The 16870-nt window shown below is 49.2% G+C and overlaps 1 protein-coding gene across 1 annotated transcript in view; it reads left to right on the plus strand.

Annotated features, from left to right (window-relative positions):
• Positions 1 to 13359: 13359 nt before the first annotated feature.
• arhgef39 (Rho guanine nucleotide exchange factor (GEF) 39) overlaps positions 13360 to 16870 on the plus strand; it is a 14654-nt gene continuing 11143 nt past the window's right edge. The window contains exons 1-2 of the mRNA XM_033976026.2: positions 13360 to 13521; positions 14333 to 14427. Of these exons, the coding sequence (XP_033831917.1) occupies positions 13375 to 13521; positions 14333 to 14427 (242 nt within the window). The 5' untranslated portion in view covers positions 13360 to 13374. The remainder of the gene's footprint in view (positions 13522 to 14332; positions 14428 to 16870) is intronic.

Below are 16870 nucleotides of genomic sequence, written 5' to 3' on the forward strand. Positions count from 1 at the left end.
TCCTCTCTCCCTCTCCTCTTCCTCTCCTCTTCCTCTCCTCTCATCTTCCTCTCTCTCCTCTCCTCTCCCTCTCCTCTTCCTCTCCTCTTCCTCTCCTCTCATCTTCCTCTCTCTCCTCTCCTCTCCCTCTCCTCTTCCTCTCTTCCTCTCCTCTCCTCTCCCTCTGTTCTGTGGGTGTGTCCTGGTCCAGGGCTCAGGCCGAGCTCAGACACTTTACATTTACACTACAAAGAAACAACTGTCCAGAGGAGGAGAGAGGAGAGAGGAGAGGGAGAGGAGGAGAGGAAGAGAGGGAGAGGAGGAGAGGAGGAGAGGAAGAGAGGGAGAGGAGGAGAGGAGGAGAGGGAGAGGAGGAGGGGAGGAGAGGAGGAGGGGAGGAGAGGAGGAGGAGAGGAGAGGAGGAGGAGAGGAGGAGAGGAAGAGAGGGAGATGAGGAGGGGAGGAGACGAGGAGGAGGGGAGGAGACGAGGAGGAGGGGAGGAGACGAGGAGGAGGAGAGGAGCAGGAGAGGAGGAGAGGGGAGGAGAGATGGAGAGAGGAGGAGGGGAGGAGAGAGGGAGAGAGGAGGAGAGAAGGAGAGAGGAGGAGAAAGGGAGAGAGGGAGAGAGGAGGAGAGGGGAGGAGAGAGGAGGAGAGAGAAGGAGAGAGGAGGAGAGAGAAGGAGAGAGACGGAGTAGAGGACAGGAGGAGGAGAGAAAAGGGGGGACAAGGAGGAGACAGATAGACAAGAGGAGGTGAGACAGAAGAGAAGGAGAGAGGGAGGAGAGGATGAGAGAGTGAGAAGAGGAGGAGAAGAGGATGGGGGAGGAGGAGGTTGAACATTCAGCTCACGACTCGACTTTTTCCTCTGAATCAAAATGAACGTTTCCCAAAAGAGAAAATGAACTTCAAATGGAGAGATCAGAGATGAAAGAGAGAGAGAGGGAGAGAGGGAGAGAGGGGGGGAGGGGGATCAGTGAAGAAGGGAGGAGAAAATAAGGGAGAAGGAGGAGAGAGAGGAAAGAAAGGAGGAGAGAAAGAGGAGGGGAGAAAGGGGTCAGAGGGGTCAGAGGTCAGAGTGTTTTTAAAAAGAAAAGAAAAAAAATGAACTGAAGCTCTGTCCACGTCCCACAGTTTGAGAAACACAGGAGCAGACGACAAGAAACAGGGACTCATTTAGACCTGGTTTAGTCCTGGTTTAGTCCTGGTTCAGTCCTGGTTCAGTCCTGGTTCAGTCCTGGTTTAGTCCTGGTTTAGTCCTGGTTTAGTCCTGGTTCAGTCCTGGTTTAGTCCTGGTTTAGTCCTGGTTTAGTCCTGGTTCAGTCCTGGTTTAGTCCTGGTTTAGTCCTGGTTTAGTCCTGGTTCAGTCCTGGTTTAGTCCTGGTTTAGTCCTGGTTTAGTCCTGGTTTAGTCCTGGTTCAGTCCTGGTTTAGTCCTGGTTTAGACCTGGTTCAGTCCTGGTTTAGTCCTGGTTTAGTCCTGGTTTAGTCCTGGTTTAGTCCTGGTTCAGTCCTGGTTTAGTTCTGGTTTAGTCCTGGTTTAGTCCTGGTTTAGTCCTGGTTCAGTCCTGGTTTAGTCCTGGTTTAGACCTGGTTCAGTCCTGGTTTAGTCCTGGTTTAGTCCTGGTTTAGTCCTGGTTTAGTCCTGGTTCAGTCCTGGTTTAGTCCTGGTTTAGTCCTGGTTTAGTCCTGGTTCAGTCCTGGTTTAGTCCTGGTTTAGTCCTGGTTTAGTCCTGGTTTAGTCCTGGTTCAGTCCTGGTTTAGTCCTGGTTCAGTCCTGGTTTAGTCCTGGTTTAGTCCTGGTTTAATTCCAGCTTCATTTTGTGTATCATTTTGACAGCAGGACATGAACACATTTATCAGCACCACCTCTCCCTCCCTCCTCTCCTCCTCCTCCCTCCTCCTGTCTCTCTCTTTTCCTCCTCCCTCCTCCTCTTTTCCTCCTCTCTCTCTCTTTTCCTCACACATTAAACTCGTCTCTGAAGTGAGTCTCTGACCCCCCTCTTTCTCTCTCTCCCTTTGACTCACAGATTAAACTCGTCTCCTCCCTCTCTCTCTCTCTCTTTCCATCCTCTTTCTCCTCTCAGCCTCTCTCTCCTCTATCGCTCCTATTTCTGTTCTCCCTCCCTCTCACTCGCTCCCTCCCTCACAGATTAACCTGGTCTCTGTAGCACACCTCTCCTCCTCTCCTCCTCCTCTCCTCCTCCTCTCCTCCTCCTCTCCTCTCCTCCTCTCCTCTCCTCTCCTCTCCTCCTCTCCTCCTCCTCCTCTCTCCCTCTCTCTGGTTTCAGGAGCAGCAGGTGCGTCTCTGAAGATAAACTCAAATATTTACATTTGGTTTGAACTTTTCTCCACAAACTGAGACACGAGACACACAGTTTATGACACAGCTAACCCGCTAACATGCTAACCCGCTAACGTGCTATCCCGCTAACGTGCTAACCCACTAATTCGCTAACCCGGTAATTTGCTAACACGCTAACCTGTTGATCTGCTAACCTGCTATTTTACACTGTTTATATAAATGTACATATCTAACCTGCCGCCGCCGCCGCACTCCAAACAGGAAGTGATCATGTCGCACTTCCTGTCCTCTCTCTGTCCTCTCTGTGTCCCCCTCTGTCTCCTCTCTCTGTCTCTGCTGCTTCAGACTCATTCTGGTCTTAAATGTTCGTATTAACCCTCTACATGATCCTGGGGTTTTTATTTCACTATTGTGTCTGTAAATCAAGATATGAACATTAATAACAGACAAATTCCTGAGAATGTTCCAGCAACAGATTTGGTTTAGTCCTGGTTCAGTCCTGGTTTAGTCCTGGTTTAGTCCTGGTTCAGTCCTGGTCTTTTATAATCGATAGTTTTTTGTGATTAAACAGGTGATTCAGATCTATGAGCCGTATCGACCTCTCTCCTCCTTCACCCCTCCCCCCGTGAGTCCCTCCATCCCCCCTCTCTCTCTCTCTTATCCCTCTCTACCTCTCATACTCTCTCTCCCTTCTCCTCTTTTATCACTCTCTCCTTTACCATTTCTCCCCCATCCCCCTCTCTCCTCCCTCCATCCCCCTCTCTCCTCCCTCCATCCCCCTCTCTCCTCCCTCCATCTTTAACGCCCTGTGGAGGTAAAATATTCCCTCTTTAATCTTTAGACCAAAAGGTGAAATTGTCTTTAAAAACTTCACATCTCCACAGATCTAATCTGTAACTTGGCAACATCCAGGCAAAGCCACAACATCTCCATGGAGACAAGCAGACCCTCCAGAAAAGTTACACACTGCAGCTTTAAAAACACTATGAAGAAATTAAACTATTTTGTGCACTCTCCCTCGTCACGGACCGGAGCCACGGACCGGAGCCACGGACCGGAGCCACGGACCGGAGCCACGGACCGGAGCCACGGACCGGAGCCACGGAGCCACGGACCGGAGCCACGGACCGGAGCCACGGACCGGAGCCACGGACCGGAGATTTGATTCTGAAGGACAGAGGAATCCCGTGAGGTTTTTCACTCGTCCAGTCTCAGTGTAACTCTTCTACTCTCTGTATTCTCTTTCTCCCTCTCCTCTCTTTCTTCTCTCCCTGTCTCTCACTCTCCTCCTCCTCTCTTCCTATCCCTCTCCTTCCTCTCTCTGTCTTTCTCTCTCGCTCTCCTCCCTCTCTCTCTGTCTTTCTCTCTCGCTCTCCCTCCCTCTCTCTCTCTGTCTCTCTCTCTCTCTTTCTTCCGTCCTTTTCGACCTCCAAAAGTCAAAGTAGAACAAAGCGCCTTTTTTGACCCCGCCTCCTCCCCAGTGACGCTCCAATGGGAAAAGAGAGAGACAAAACTACAGAGGAGAGGAGGGAGAGAGGGATTAGGGAGGGAGGGAGGGAGAGAGAGAGAGAGAAAGAGAGAGAGAGAGAGAGAGAGAGGGGGGGGTGGAGGGAGGTGAGTTTGTGGATTGAATAATTGATTGTGAAGAAGCTAATTGCTTTGAGTGAAACGAGGAGGTGCATTTTAATTAATATGAGATTTAACCTGAAAAAAAGAGAGAAGGAGAGAGGGGGAAAGGAGGAGAGAGGAGGGGGAGAGCAAGAGAGGGGGGTAAAGAGAGAGGAAGGGGAGGTAAAGAGAAAGTGAGGAAAAAGAGGGAGACAGAGGGGGAGAGGACGGAGGAGGATGAGGAGAGAGAGAGCCAGAGAGAGGAAGGAAGAGGAGGGGGCAGAAGGAGAGAGAGGAAGAGAGGGGGCGAGAATGAGGCAGAGAGAAAGAGAGAGAGGCAGAAAAGACAAGGAAGGCAGATAGAGAGAGACTGAGGGGGAAAGAGGAGAAGAGAGAGAACGTCTTCATGTTCACTTGACCTACTCTCTCCTCCTCTCTCTCCCCCTCTCTCTCCCCCTCTCTCTCCCCCTCTCTCTCCCCCTCTCTCTCCCCCTCTCTCTCCCCCTCTCCCCCCTCTCTCTCTTCTGCAGTGATAGATAGATGGATGTTTGGACAGACGCTCTGCTGACCGCTCTCTCCTCCTCTCTCCTCCCCCCTCCTCTCTCTCCTCCCCCCTCCTCCTCCTCTCTCTCTCTCTCCTCCTCTCTCCTCCCCCCTCCTCTCTCTCCTCCCCCCCTCTCTCTCTCCTGCAGTGATAGATGGATGGATGTTTGGACAGACGCTCTGCTGACCACTGCACAATCCTCTGTCCCTCAATGTTTAAGAAACAGCCCCATTATCAGAGCGAGGAAAGGAAACGAGGAGGCAAAACGAGGAAACAAGGAAATGAGGTAGCGAGGAGGCAAGGGAAGGAAGAAACAAGGGAGCAAGGAAACAAGGAAACAAGGGAGCAAGGAAACAAGGAAACAAGGGAGCAAGGAAACAGGAAACAAGGGAGCAAGGAAACAAGGAAAAAAGGGAACAAGGAAACAAGGGAGCAAGGACACAAGAAAACAAGGGAGCAAGGAAACAAGGGAGAAAGGACGCAAAGAAACAAGGGAGCAAGGAAACAAGGAAGCAAGGGAGCAAGGAAATAAAGGAAACAAGGGAGCAAGGATACAAGGGAGTAAGAAAATGAGGGAGCAAGGAAACGAGGGAGCAAGGAAACGAGGGACCAAGGAAACATAACAGATAAGAGCCTGATGGAATGTGTCGCGGCCCAGACGAGTGTTCAGTGTTTACTCAGAATAAAACACATGCAGAAAGAGAGAGAGAAAGAGAGGAGAGAGGGAGGAAAGAGGGAGAGAGGGAGGGAGAAAGAGGAGAAAGAGAGAGAGACATTACTGAGGGAGGAGGGAGCAGAGAGGGAGAGAGAGAGGAAGAGAGAGAGGGAGAAAGAGGAAGGACAGATAGAGAGAGAGAGTAGAGGAGAGAGAGAGAGACTGAATAAAGGAGAGGGAGGAAGGTAAATTACATTTGAGATACAAAAGGATTCTTCCCTGAGCTCGTCCTAATCTCACCACTATAAAAATATGACAGAACAGAAAGAAAGAGGGAGGAGGAGAGGGAGGAGGAGAGGAGAGAGGAGAGAGGGAGGAGAGGAGAGGATGATGGAGGGAGGAGAGGGAGGGAGGAGAGAGGGAGGAGAGGGAGGGAGGAGAGGAGAGAGAGGGAGGAGAGAGGGAGGGAGGGAGGAGAGAGGGAGAGGGGGAGGGAGGAGAGAGGGAAGGAGGGAGGGAGACAGAGAAAGGGAGACAGGGAGGGAGAGAGAAGTATCAAGAGCGGGAGGGAGGGAGTGTGAAAGATTGAGGAAACAGTTTTATGGCTGATGCTAAAAGGACTCTCACCTGAAGACCTGGACACACCTGGACACACCTGGACACACCTGGACACACCTGGTCAGGTCTGTGTCCCTCTGTGGACTGGACCAGAGTCTGACCCATATCCTCTGGACACAGCTAACACGCTATGCTAACACGCTAACCGCCATGTTCAGCTACAGCAGCAGCTACAGAGAGAGGCCAATAGAAAGTGAACTGGAGCCAGAGACGACGGAGCAGGAAGTGCGTCTGTGATCACTTCCTTTTTGGAACGTAGCGGCTAGCAGGTTAGCTCGGTCCATTTATATAAACTGGATATGGTTTGAATCTGTAACTTTATCGACAGCTGAGACAAACGAGCGTCCGCAGTCCGTCCCGACAGGAGCTGTTTTCATTGGACCGGAGGAGTCCCATCGCCGTGGTAACCGGACCCTCCTCTTTACAGTCACCATCATCATCACGTTCGATTATCGACTTGAACATGAGAGTTTGTGCCGTCGAGTTCCAGGCAGAAACTCGAGCCGCTGTTACTGACTCAAACTGACCTTACTCAGCCCCGCCCACTTTGACCTCTGACCTCTGACCCGCCCTGTTTGCGGCGGCTCCTCGCTGAAGCAGAATCCGATTTATTTCAATGGAGGATCAGAGAACAGTTTGTGTATATGTGAGTAGGGTCAGTAGGGTCAGTGCTGTTGTGCATGCATGTCTATGGTGGAATGTTCAGCAGTTACCGTGGAGACACATCCACAGTTTAACACTGACTGAAAAGTGTTAAGGTCAAAGTCTGAAAAGTGTTTAGAAAAGAGATGATGAGGAGCCTGTGTCAGTCTGAGCTCATGGTCCTGTTTGGAGACACAAAAAGATTAAAGTGACAGTGAAACTGTTGGCTAATGCTAATGCTAATGCTAATGCTAATGCTAATGTTAGCTTGGGACTTGTTTAAGATCACCTGTTGGAGTTTAAGTCAGGTCTTTATGGCCAGATTGTGTTAAAATAAAGCTCCCTCTCCCCCGCCTCCCTCCCTCTCTCTCCCTTCTCCTTCTTCTCTCTCTCCCTTCGTCTCCTCTCTCTCTTCTCCTTCTCTCTATCAGGGAGGAGGCTCAGTTCAGACTGTGGAGGCGTCTCGTGGATCTTTTTGCTAATTACAAAGAAATGTGATGCTCCTCCGTCTCAGAACTACAGTCCCTCTCTTGTCCCTCCTCCCCACTCTCTCCTCCCTCTCTCCTCTCTCTCCTCCCTCTCTCCTTCCTCTCACCTCCCTCTCTCCTCCCTCTCTCCCTCTCTTGTCCCTCTCTCCTCCCTCTCTCCTCTCTCTCTCCTCCCTCTCTCCTTCCTCTCTTCCTCTCTCTCTCTCCTCTTCTGACCATGTTTCTCCTCTCCTCCCTCCTCTCCTCCCTCTCTCCTCTCTCTATCCTCCCTCTCTTCTCTCTCCTTCCTCTCTCCTTCCTCTCTGCCTCTCTTGTCCCTCTCTCCTCTCTCTCCCTCTCCTCCCTCTCTCCTTCCTCTCTCCTTCCTCTCTCCTCTCTCTCCTCCCTCTCTCCCTCTCTTGTCCCTCTCCTCCCTCTCTCCTCTCTCTCCTCCCTCTCTTGTCCCTCTCTCCTCCCTCTCTCCTCTCTCTCTCCTCCCTCTCTCCTTCCTCTCTCCTCCCTCTCTCCTCTCTCTCTCCTCCCTCTCTCCTTCCTCTCTCCCTCTCTTGTCCCTCTCTCCTTCCTCTCTCTCTCCTCCCTCTCTCTGGTGCCTGTCCTTCTTTATCAGTAGTTTGTCCCACCTCTCTCTCTCTCTCTCCTCTGGTGCCTCTTCTTCTTTTTTATCAATACTGTTTATCCCCCTCTCTCCTCCTCCTCCTCCTCCTCCTCCTCCTCCCTCTCTCCTCTGCCTCTTTATCAATACAGTTTATCGTCTTTCTCTCTTTGGCGTCTGAGTAAAACCTGATCTGGTTTTACTTTGAGACGAAAGAGAAGAACCAGGACTAAACCAGGACTAAACCAGGACTAAACCAGGTCTAAACCAGGACTAAACCAGAACTAAACCAGGACTAAACCAGATCTAAACCAGGACTAAACCAGGACTAAACCAGGACTAAACCAGGACTAAACCAGGACTAAACCAGATCTAAACCAGGACTAAACCAGAACTAAACCAGGACTAAAACAGGTCTAAACCAGGTCTAAACCAGGACTAAACCAGGACTAAACCAGGACTAAACCAGGTCTAAACCAGGTATAAATCAGGACTAAACCAGGACTAAACCAGGTCTAAACCAGGACCAAACCAGGACTAAACCAGGTCTAAAGCAGAAAGAGTGTTTTTTTTTTGTTTTTTTATCATCGTGGAATCTCCAGATTCATAAAACTGCTTTTTATTTGTGCATAATTCATGATTCACAATCCAATACCTGCCTCCTCCACAGGGAGCAGAGGAGGAGAGAAGAGGAGGAGGCGAGAGGAGGAGGGAGGAGGACAGAGGAGGGAGAGAGGAGGAGGCGAGAGGAGGAGCAGAGTAGAAGAGGAGGAGAGAGGAGGGAGGAGGGAGAGAGGAGGAGGAGGCGAGAGGAGGAGGCGAGAGGAGGAGGGAGTGGGGGAGGAGGAGAGGGAGGAGAGAGGTTCTTTCATCACTGAGGTCAGGAGAGACAGAGTGAGGACAGAGAGGAGAGAGGGAGAAGAGACAGAGGAGGAGGGAGAGAGGAGGAGGAGGCGAGAGGAGAGGGAGAAGAGACAGAGGAGGAGCTGTTTTATCCTGTATCAGTTTGTTTTTCCGCAGGTGAAACAGGTTTGTCCAAAACTGGAGAACGCCTCAGGGTAAAGAGAGAGAGAGAGGGAGGGGAGGGAGAGAGGGAGGGGAGGGAGAGAGAGGGGGTGAAGAGGACAGAGAGAGAAGAGGATGAGAGAATGAAAGAGGGAGGGAGAGATGAGGGGGGTGAAGACTGAACTCTGCTGATGTGGGACCAATTATTCAAATCCAGAGGAAAAAGAGATGAGTGTGTGTGTGTGGGTGTGTGTGTGTAGGTGTGTGTGTATATGTGTGTGTGTGTAGGGGTGTGTCTGTGTGTGTATGTGTTTGTGTGTGTGTATGTGTGTGCATAAGATGTGAAAATTCTCGTCATTAGAGCTTTAAATGCTCCTCTGTTCATTTCACATGACGACAAACTGCTACAGCCCTCAACAAGTAAAGAAACACACAAACACACAAACACACACATGTGCGTCTGCTGCTGAGGACGACACAAACACAAACACACAAACACAAACACAAACACACAAACACAAACACACAAACACAAACACACAAACACAAACACAAACACACACATGTGCGTCTGCTGCTGAGGACGACACAGGTTCATCTGGAGACACACACTGGTCCAGATCTTTGTGCAGATGTGAGTCTGGTCCCTGAGCTCAGATGGATGTGATTGACAGGTGCATCAGCCAATCAGGGACACACATGGTCCATCTGTGTCAAAACAAATGTGTCCAACACGAGGGACAAAAGGACAAAAATATGACACGACTGAAAAACATGGAGGATTTGTGCAGAATCAAAGAGAAGAACTGAACTGTTCATCTGAGAGAGAAATGTGGTTTTGTTTGTAAATGATGAGTGACCAATGAGCTGCTTCGATTCACACGCGTCACTCAAATGAACAAATCTGATTGGACGATGGCGTTTGAGGTGTGATGGACGAGTAAACACAGAGACAACAGGGTCATTTTGGTTTATACAGAAATATATTGAACTGAATTTAACTTTTTTTCTTTTCTTTTTGTACTCAGTATTTTTAAATCAGACGTGTTCTTTAAGTTGTTCTTTTTAGATCTTTTAAGGTTCTAATCGTTTATTCCTCTTTTTACTCGTCTGAAGTTGTATTTGGAGTGATTCACGTCGTGTTTGGAATATACGGAATTATACAGTAAAGACAAAAATGACATAATTCTACTAAATATTCTCGGACAAAGCAAAGGGCGGAGACTTTGAGGATTTGAATTCAAAATATTTTTAAAAATTTTGGAGAGTTGTTAAAGTTTTTTTCTTTGCTGAATAATTCCATTTTTCTTGCGTCATATGTTTCATGTCTCTGTTTGTGAAATGAATAAATGAAAAATAAACTCTTTTTCTTCATGTCTGTGGTTCAGTCAGTGCTGGAAGGTCACAAAGTACAAGGAGTAAAGTTTATGTATCTGTACTTTACTTAAGTATATTTTACAGTGTGTACTTTTTACTTTTACTTGAGTACATTTGAGAGCAGTATCTGTACTTTTACTCCACTACATGTTTGAACAGGACACGGACAGGACAGTAAAAGTACTTTTCATGATTTGAGGGGTTGTTTTTACCATGTTCATGAAACATCCTGAATAAAGTTTTCAAGTTCAAGCTTCAGATTTGAACAAAACAAAAATAAAAACACAGAATTCAGAAGAAAAATTAAAAAGTTGATTTGTTTTGTTACTGTTGAACAAAATATGTGTCATTTTGAGTCAGTATCACTACATTTACACTTTCACAAATGAGCAATACTTGTGTGAAATACTTTTTACTTTTACTTTAATATTTTTTCTGAAGTTGATTTTTTTATTGTCATACTTTTACTTAGTATTTATTTATTTATTTATTTATTTATTTATTTATTCATTGTTTATTTTTGCTCTGGTATCTATGGAAGCCCGTTTCCGCCATGAAAAAAAAAAATAAAAGCTCCACAGAAAGTCGAAATTACGAGTTTTAAACTCGTAATTAGGAGTTTAAAACTCGTAATTATGAGTTTTAAAACTACTAATTATGAGTTTAAAACTCGTAATTAGGACTTTTAAAAGTATGAATTATGAGTTTATAACTCGTAATTTTGGGAATGTAACATTTACAAAAAGTGAACCTTATCAATTTTGATTAAATGAATTTGGTATTTTAATAATTTCCTCAATAAACCAGCGGGGTTGTGACCAGCTGGCACTCTGCTCAGACCAGGAAAACGAGCGCTCACAGACACAGAGCACAGCTCATGAGTGGTCAGAACAGCACTCAGGGCCCACTGATTTGTTCAAGACGCCAGAAACTTTACTGGAGCTTAATTTATTCATTTTTTAAAAGTATGTAGGTGATAAACATAACAGTCCTCCTCCTGTCTCCTCTGCTCTGTACACTCAGTTGCAGTGTGCTACAAGCTCAATTAAGACTTTAAAAGTTCTAATTACGAGTTTTAAACTCATAATTAGTAGTTTTAAAACTCATAATTACGAGTTTTAAACTCATAATTACGAGTTTTAAACTCCTAATTACGAGTTTTAAACTCGTAATTACGAGTTTTAAACTCCTAATTACGAGTTTTAAACTCATAATTACGAGTTTTAAACTCATAATTACGAGTTTTAAACTCATAATTACGAGTTTAAAACTCGTAATTTCGACTTTCTGTGGGGCTTTTATTTTTTTTTTCATGGCGGAAACGGGCTTCCATAGGTATCTGTACTTTTACTTAAATAACAAAACTGAGTACTGGTTATATTTTACAAAACCGATAAAAAACATTCATACGTCAAACTGCGTCATGCTTTACGTCGCAGATGTGTCCAATCAGCGCTCTGCTTACACTTCCGGGTTACTGTTGTTCGGCCAATCAACGTTGTCCTCGCGGCTCCAGTCTGAAAATGCGGAAGTGAGTTTGAAAAAGCGCCGAGATTCAACCGGAGCCGTTTCCAAAGGTATGCGCCCGAAACTTTGATATTTTTATACTTTTCTACCGTCTGTGGGCGAGAAAGTCACGGGAAATACGAAAGATATTTACACAGGAGGGATTTTAAAGTAAATGCGGCGGGTTTGGCGAGGTTTAATTCACAAAGCTTTAAAAACGATGAACCTTAGCTTTGTTTTTGTGCTAAAATGAGCTGAAAATGAGTTTAAAAAAGAGCTAAAATGAGTTAAATGAGCTGAAATGGGACGTGTCTGTTCTGATGTGATCTGTGTCAGTTTAATCCTGTTTTATTCAGTTTAATGTGGAGACAGCTGCAGTTTGAGGAAAGACCCCACCTCATATTTATATATAACACTGACCATTAAACACGAGGAGTTTGGTTTAGATTTGAGACAAAACCTTTATTAATCTTAACTGAATGTCATAGTTTTTTAATAATAGGTGCATTTTGCTGATACTATTCACCTCTTCCTGTTTTGTAGATTTTTGAATGGACGTTTCCTGTAAAGTAAAAAAAAACAAAAAAACTAACCTTCCACTGCTCACACTTAAAACACTTAAGATCATTATCCTCCTCAGACCTGAGCTCTTTTATGGCTTTATTCATTTCTCTTTGTTATTTGGGATTAGAATTATCTTTTTACATTATGTAGTTTCTGAGATAAATGAAGTTAATCAAATGTCCTCATATGTGACATTTTAATCATTTTGATAAAACATTTGAATAATGATTTACAAAAACTATTTATTAAAACCCTGAAAACAGCAACATTTGTCCTGAGTAAAAACAAAATGAGAAACAACAATTGTGCCTCTTGGAAAAAAGTGTCTCATGTGAAGAGACAGGAGCAGGGGACATGAGCCTACAAAAAAAATAATAAATAAAAAAATATTCTAAACATTCTAAACTCTTAAACGTTTTCTAAATTAATATATTTGCATTGTTGCTGTTCTTGTTGCTGTTATTCTTCTAAAAATTTGCATTGTTGCCTTGACGACCCAAAATGTGTTGTCCACATGAGGACGCCAGGTCTCAGGAGGTTAAATCGCAGACTTTGTTAAAATTATAATTCTATTTCCGAGTCATTTTTTAAGCTTCAAATTTGACTCTACCTGGTTTGAAATCATGACGTCACACTACAGAGTTACGTCACTGTTACCTGGCGACGCCGTGGTACAGTGAGCCAGAACTGTCTCATAGAAATTATGATTTGACAAATAAAAATATACGAAAACACCTTTGTTTTGTTGAAATCGTGTTTAAAATGTATCTCTTGTGTAAATTCTGCTGAACCTTTTGGACAGAAGTTTCCCAGTGTGACGTCATCAGTGATGTCATCGATCGTGGGCGTGTTCTAGTCTGTGTGTCTTATACTTGTGAAAGATGCAGCTCGACATCAGTATAAACATATTCAGCAAAGGTTTATTTCTGTTAATGGGACTTTTTTAGTATCGATACCTGTGAAAATGAGTATCGATTAGAGATTGAGCGACATATTGGGTGATCGATATATCAGGCAGATATTTGGCCTTTTTAGCGTATGGGCTATCGGCCTTAAATCTCTGTCCGATATTTTGTTTTGGTCGATCTGCCTAAAGAAAACACACAAAACTTTACACGAACACTTTAAATGAAGAGATCGCTGCACAAAACGACACAGCTCTCTGGGTTTGAGGTGAAAAGGGGCTGTGGGGGAGTTTGTAGTAAATTAAAGTACAAAATTTGGGGAAAATACTCGAAATTGGCCCAAATGTATCGGCAGAACTAATCGGCATGAGCTGCTCTGGATTCTAAAGAACTGATATCGACATTGATCATGAAAAGACCCATATCATAGTATCTGATTTTCAGTAGGACGACCTCAGTGGACTTGAATATTTGTGTCTGTTTTGTTAAATGTTTGAATAATCGTTTTGACGCAGCCTCATGTGCTTCTGTAGGTGAACGTTTTCTGTCCTTCTGTCTCCGTTTAAGTCGGTCCTTTGTGTTTGAAGATGAGCTTCAGCCCGACCTCAGACAGCCCTCCTCACGGGAGCATCGAGGAGCAGAGGGAGCGATGGGAGCGCAAACGCATCAGGATCTCCAAAGAACTGGTCCAAACTGAGCAAAAGTACTGCCAACAACTACAACTCATCACCACGGTGAGAGCCACAGGAGGAGCGGAGAGACAGAGGAGGAGCGGAGAGACAGAGGAGGAGCGGAGAGACAGAGGAGGAGCGGAGAGACAGAGGAGGAGCGGAGAGACAGAGGAGGAGCAGAGAGACAGAGGAGGAGCGGAGAGACAGAGAGAGCCACAGGAGGAGCGGGGAGACAGAGGAGGAGCAGAGAGACAGAGAGAGACAGAGGAGGAGCGGAGAGACAGAGGAGGAGCGGAGAGACAGAGGAGGAGCGGAGAGACAGAGGAGGAGCGGAGAGACAGAGGAGGAGCGGAGAGACAGAGGAGGAGCGGGGAGCCACAGGAGGAGCGGAGAGACAGAGGAGGAGCGGAGAGCCAGAGGAGGAGCGGAGAGACAGAGGAGGAGCGGAGAAACAGAGGAGGAGCGGAGAGACAGAGGAGGAGCGGAGAGACAGAGGAGGAGCGGAGAGACAGAGAGAGCCAGAGGAGGAGCGGAGAGACAGAGAGAGCCAGAGGAGGAGCGGAGAGACAGAGAGAGCCAGAGGAGGAGCGGAGAGACAGAGGAGGAGCAGAGAGCCAGAGGAGGAGCAGAGAGCCAGAGGAGGAGCAGAGAGCCAGAGGAGGAGCGGAGAGCCAGAGGAGGAGCGGAGAGACAGAGGAGGAGCGGAGAGACAGAGGAGGAGCAGAGAGACAGAGGAGGAGCAGAGAGAGAGCCAGAGGAGGAGCAGAGAGCCAGAGGAGGAGCAGAGAGTAGAGATGAGATCATAGATGTATTAAAAATAGGACGTGATGATATTTGGTGAGTTCGTTTTCATTTGTATTTGTACTTTTCTCAGTATTTTGTGGAGATCCTGGCGGCCAAAGGGACCCTGAAGCCCGACGTGAGAGGAAGCATCTTCAGCTCCATTAAACACATCCACAGTCTGAACCAGTGAGTCCCTTCTGCTGTGGGCGATATATCGACTCCAGTATACCCATACTGGTGTCGATAAACCCATATCGATACCGCTTTATCGATATCAGTTTTCAAATTCAATTCATTCTTTCTCTCCTCTTCAAATTCAATACTGATATTTTTGTCATTGCCTCAGTTTGTGTGTCTGCCCCTCGTCTGCCCCTCGTCCGCCCCTCGTCCGCCCCTCGCCTGCCCCTCGCCTGCCCCTCGTCTGCTCTGTGTCTGCCCCTCGTCCGCCCCTCGTCCGCCCCTCGCCTGCCCCTCGCCTGCCCCTCGTCTGCTCTGTGTCTGCCCCTCGTCTCCCCCTCGTCCGCCCCTCGTCCGCCCCTCGTCCGCCCCTCGTCCGCCCCTCGTCCGCCCCTCGTCCGCCCCTCGTCCGCCCCTCGTCCGCCCCTCGTCCGCCCCTCGCCTGCCCCTCGCCTGCCCCTCGTCTGCTCTGTGTCTGCCCCTCGTCTCCCCCTCGTCCGCCCCTCGTCCGCCCCTCGTCTGCTCTGTGTCTGCCCCTCGTCTCCCCCTCGTCCGCCCCTCGTCTGCCCCTCGTCCGCTCTGTGTCTGCCCCTCGTCCGCCCCTCGTCCGCCCCTCGTCCGCCCCTCGTCCGCCCCTCGTCCGCCCCTCGTCCGCCCCTCGTCCGCCCCTCGTCCGCCCCTCGTCCGCCCCTCGTCCGCCCCTCGTCCGCCCCTCGTCCGCCCCTCGTCCGCCCCTCGTCCGCCCCTCGTCCGCCCCTCGTCCGCCCCTCGTCCGCCCCTCGTCCGCCCCTCGCCTGCCCCTCGCCTGCCCCTCGTCTGCTCTGTGTCTGCCCCTCGTCTCCCCCTCGTCCGCCCCTCGTCCGCCCCTCGTCTGCTCTGTGTCTGCCCCTCGTCCGCCCCTCGTCCGCCCCTCGTCTGCCCCTCGTCCGCTCTGTGTCCGCCCCTCGTCCGCCCCTCGTCCGCCCCTCGTCCGCCCCTCGTCCGCCCCTCGTCCGCCCCTCGTCCGCCCCTCGTCCGCCCCTCGTCCGCCCCTCGTCCGCCCCTCGTCCGCCCCTCGTCCGCCCCTCGTCCGCCCCTCGTCCGCCCCTCGTCCGCCCCTCGTCCGCCCCTCGCCCGCCCCTCGCCTGCCCCTCGTCTGCTCTGTGTCTGCCCCTCGTCTCCCCCTCGTCCGCCCCTCGTCCGCCCCTCGTCCGCCCCTCGTCCGCCCCTCGCCTGCCCCTCGCCTGCCCCTCGTCTGCTCTGTGTCTGCCCCTCGTCTCCCCCTCGTCCGCCCCTCGTCCGCCCGTCGTCTGCTCTGTGTCTGCCCCTCGTCCGCCCCTCGTCCGCCCCTCGTCTGCCCCTCGTCCGCTCTGTGTCTGCCCCTCGTCCGCCCCTCGTCCGCCCCTCGTCCGCCCCTCGTCCGCCCCTCGTCCGCCCCTCGTCCGCCCCTCGTCCGCCCCTCGTCCGCCCCTCGTCCGCCCCTCGTCCGCCCCTCGTCCGCCCCTCGTCCGCCCCTCGTCCGCCCCTCGTCCGCCCCTCGTCCGCCCCTCGTCCGCCCCTCGTCCGCCTTTCGTCCGCCCCTCGTCCGCCCCTCGTCCGCCCCTCGTCCGCCCCTCGTCCGCCCCTCGTCTGCCCCCCGTCTGCCCCCCGTCTGCCCTGTGCGTCTGGGCTCATATTCTGAATAATTGAGTGTGTTTACAGAGATAATGAGCAGATGTGTGAGCTCTGTCTCAAACAGTTAAACCAGAGGAAGCTCATTGTGCTGAGTCTTATCTGGAACAAACGCAGATTTGTGTTATCTCTGCACCTCCTCCAGACCCGCTCTGCACCTCCTCCAGACCCGCTCTGCACCTCCTCCAGACCCTCTCTGAACAATGAGGCCTCCACAGTTTTACTTAACGCCGCAAAATACATTTATATGATTTAATGAGGAACAAGACAATCAGATGATTTTGTCCAAGAAACGAATTATTACAGATAAAAGAGAGGATGGGCTTATTAATAAGACCAGGACTGGACCAGGACTGGACCAGGACTAGACCAGGACTAGACCAGGACTAGACCAGGACTAGACCAGGACTAGACCAGGACTAGAGCTGGACTAGAGCTGGACTAGAGCAGGACTAGAGCAGGACTAGAGCAGGACTAGAGCAGGACTAGACCAGGACTAGACCAGGACTAGAGCAGGACTAGAGCTGGACTAGAGCTGGACTAGAGCTGGACTAGACCAGGACTAGAGCAGGACTAGAGCAGGACTAGAGCAGGACTAGAGCAGGACTAGACCAGGACTAGACCAGGACTAGACCAGGACTAGACCAGGACTAAACCAGGACTAGACCAGGACTAAAACAAGGACTAAATCACCCCTAAACCTGGTAAAACGTGGTTTGAAGGATGGACTGGACTCGTATCTGGGGTCACAGAGAGGTCACGATTATGGAGTTTAAACTCTCAATGTTCCATACTGTTCCTT

This window comes from Periophthalmus magnuspinnatus, chromosome 12, assembly GCF_009829125.3.
Source record: "Periophthalmus magnuspinnatus isolate fPerMag1 chromosome 12, fPerMag1.2.pri, whole genome shotgun sequence".
In the NCBI taxonomy this organism is placed as follows: domain Eukaryota; kingdom Metazoa; phylum Chordata; class Actinopteri; order Gobiiformes; family Gobiidae; genus Periophthalmus; species Periophthalmus magnuspinnatus.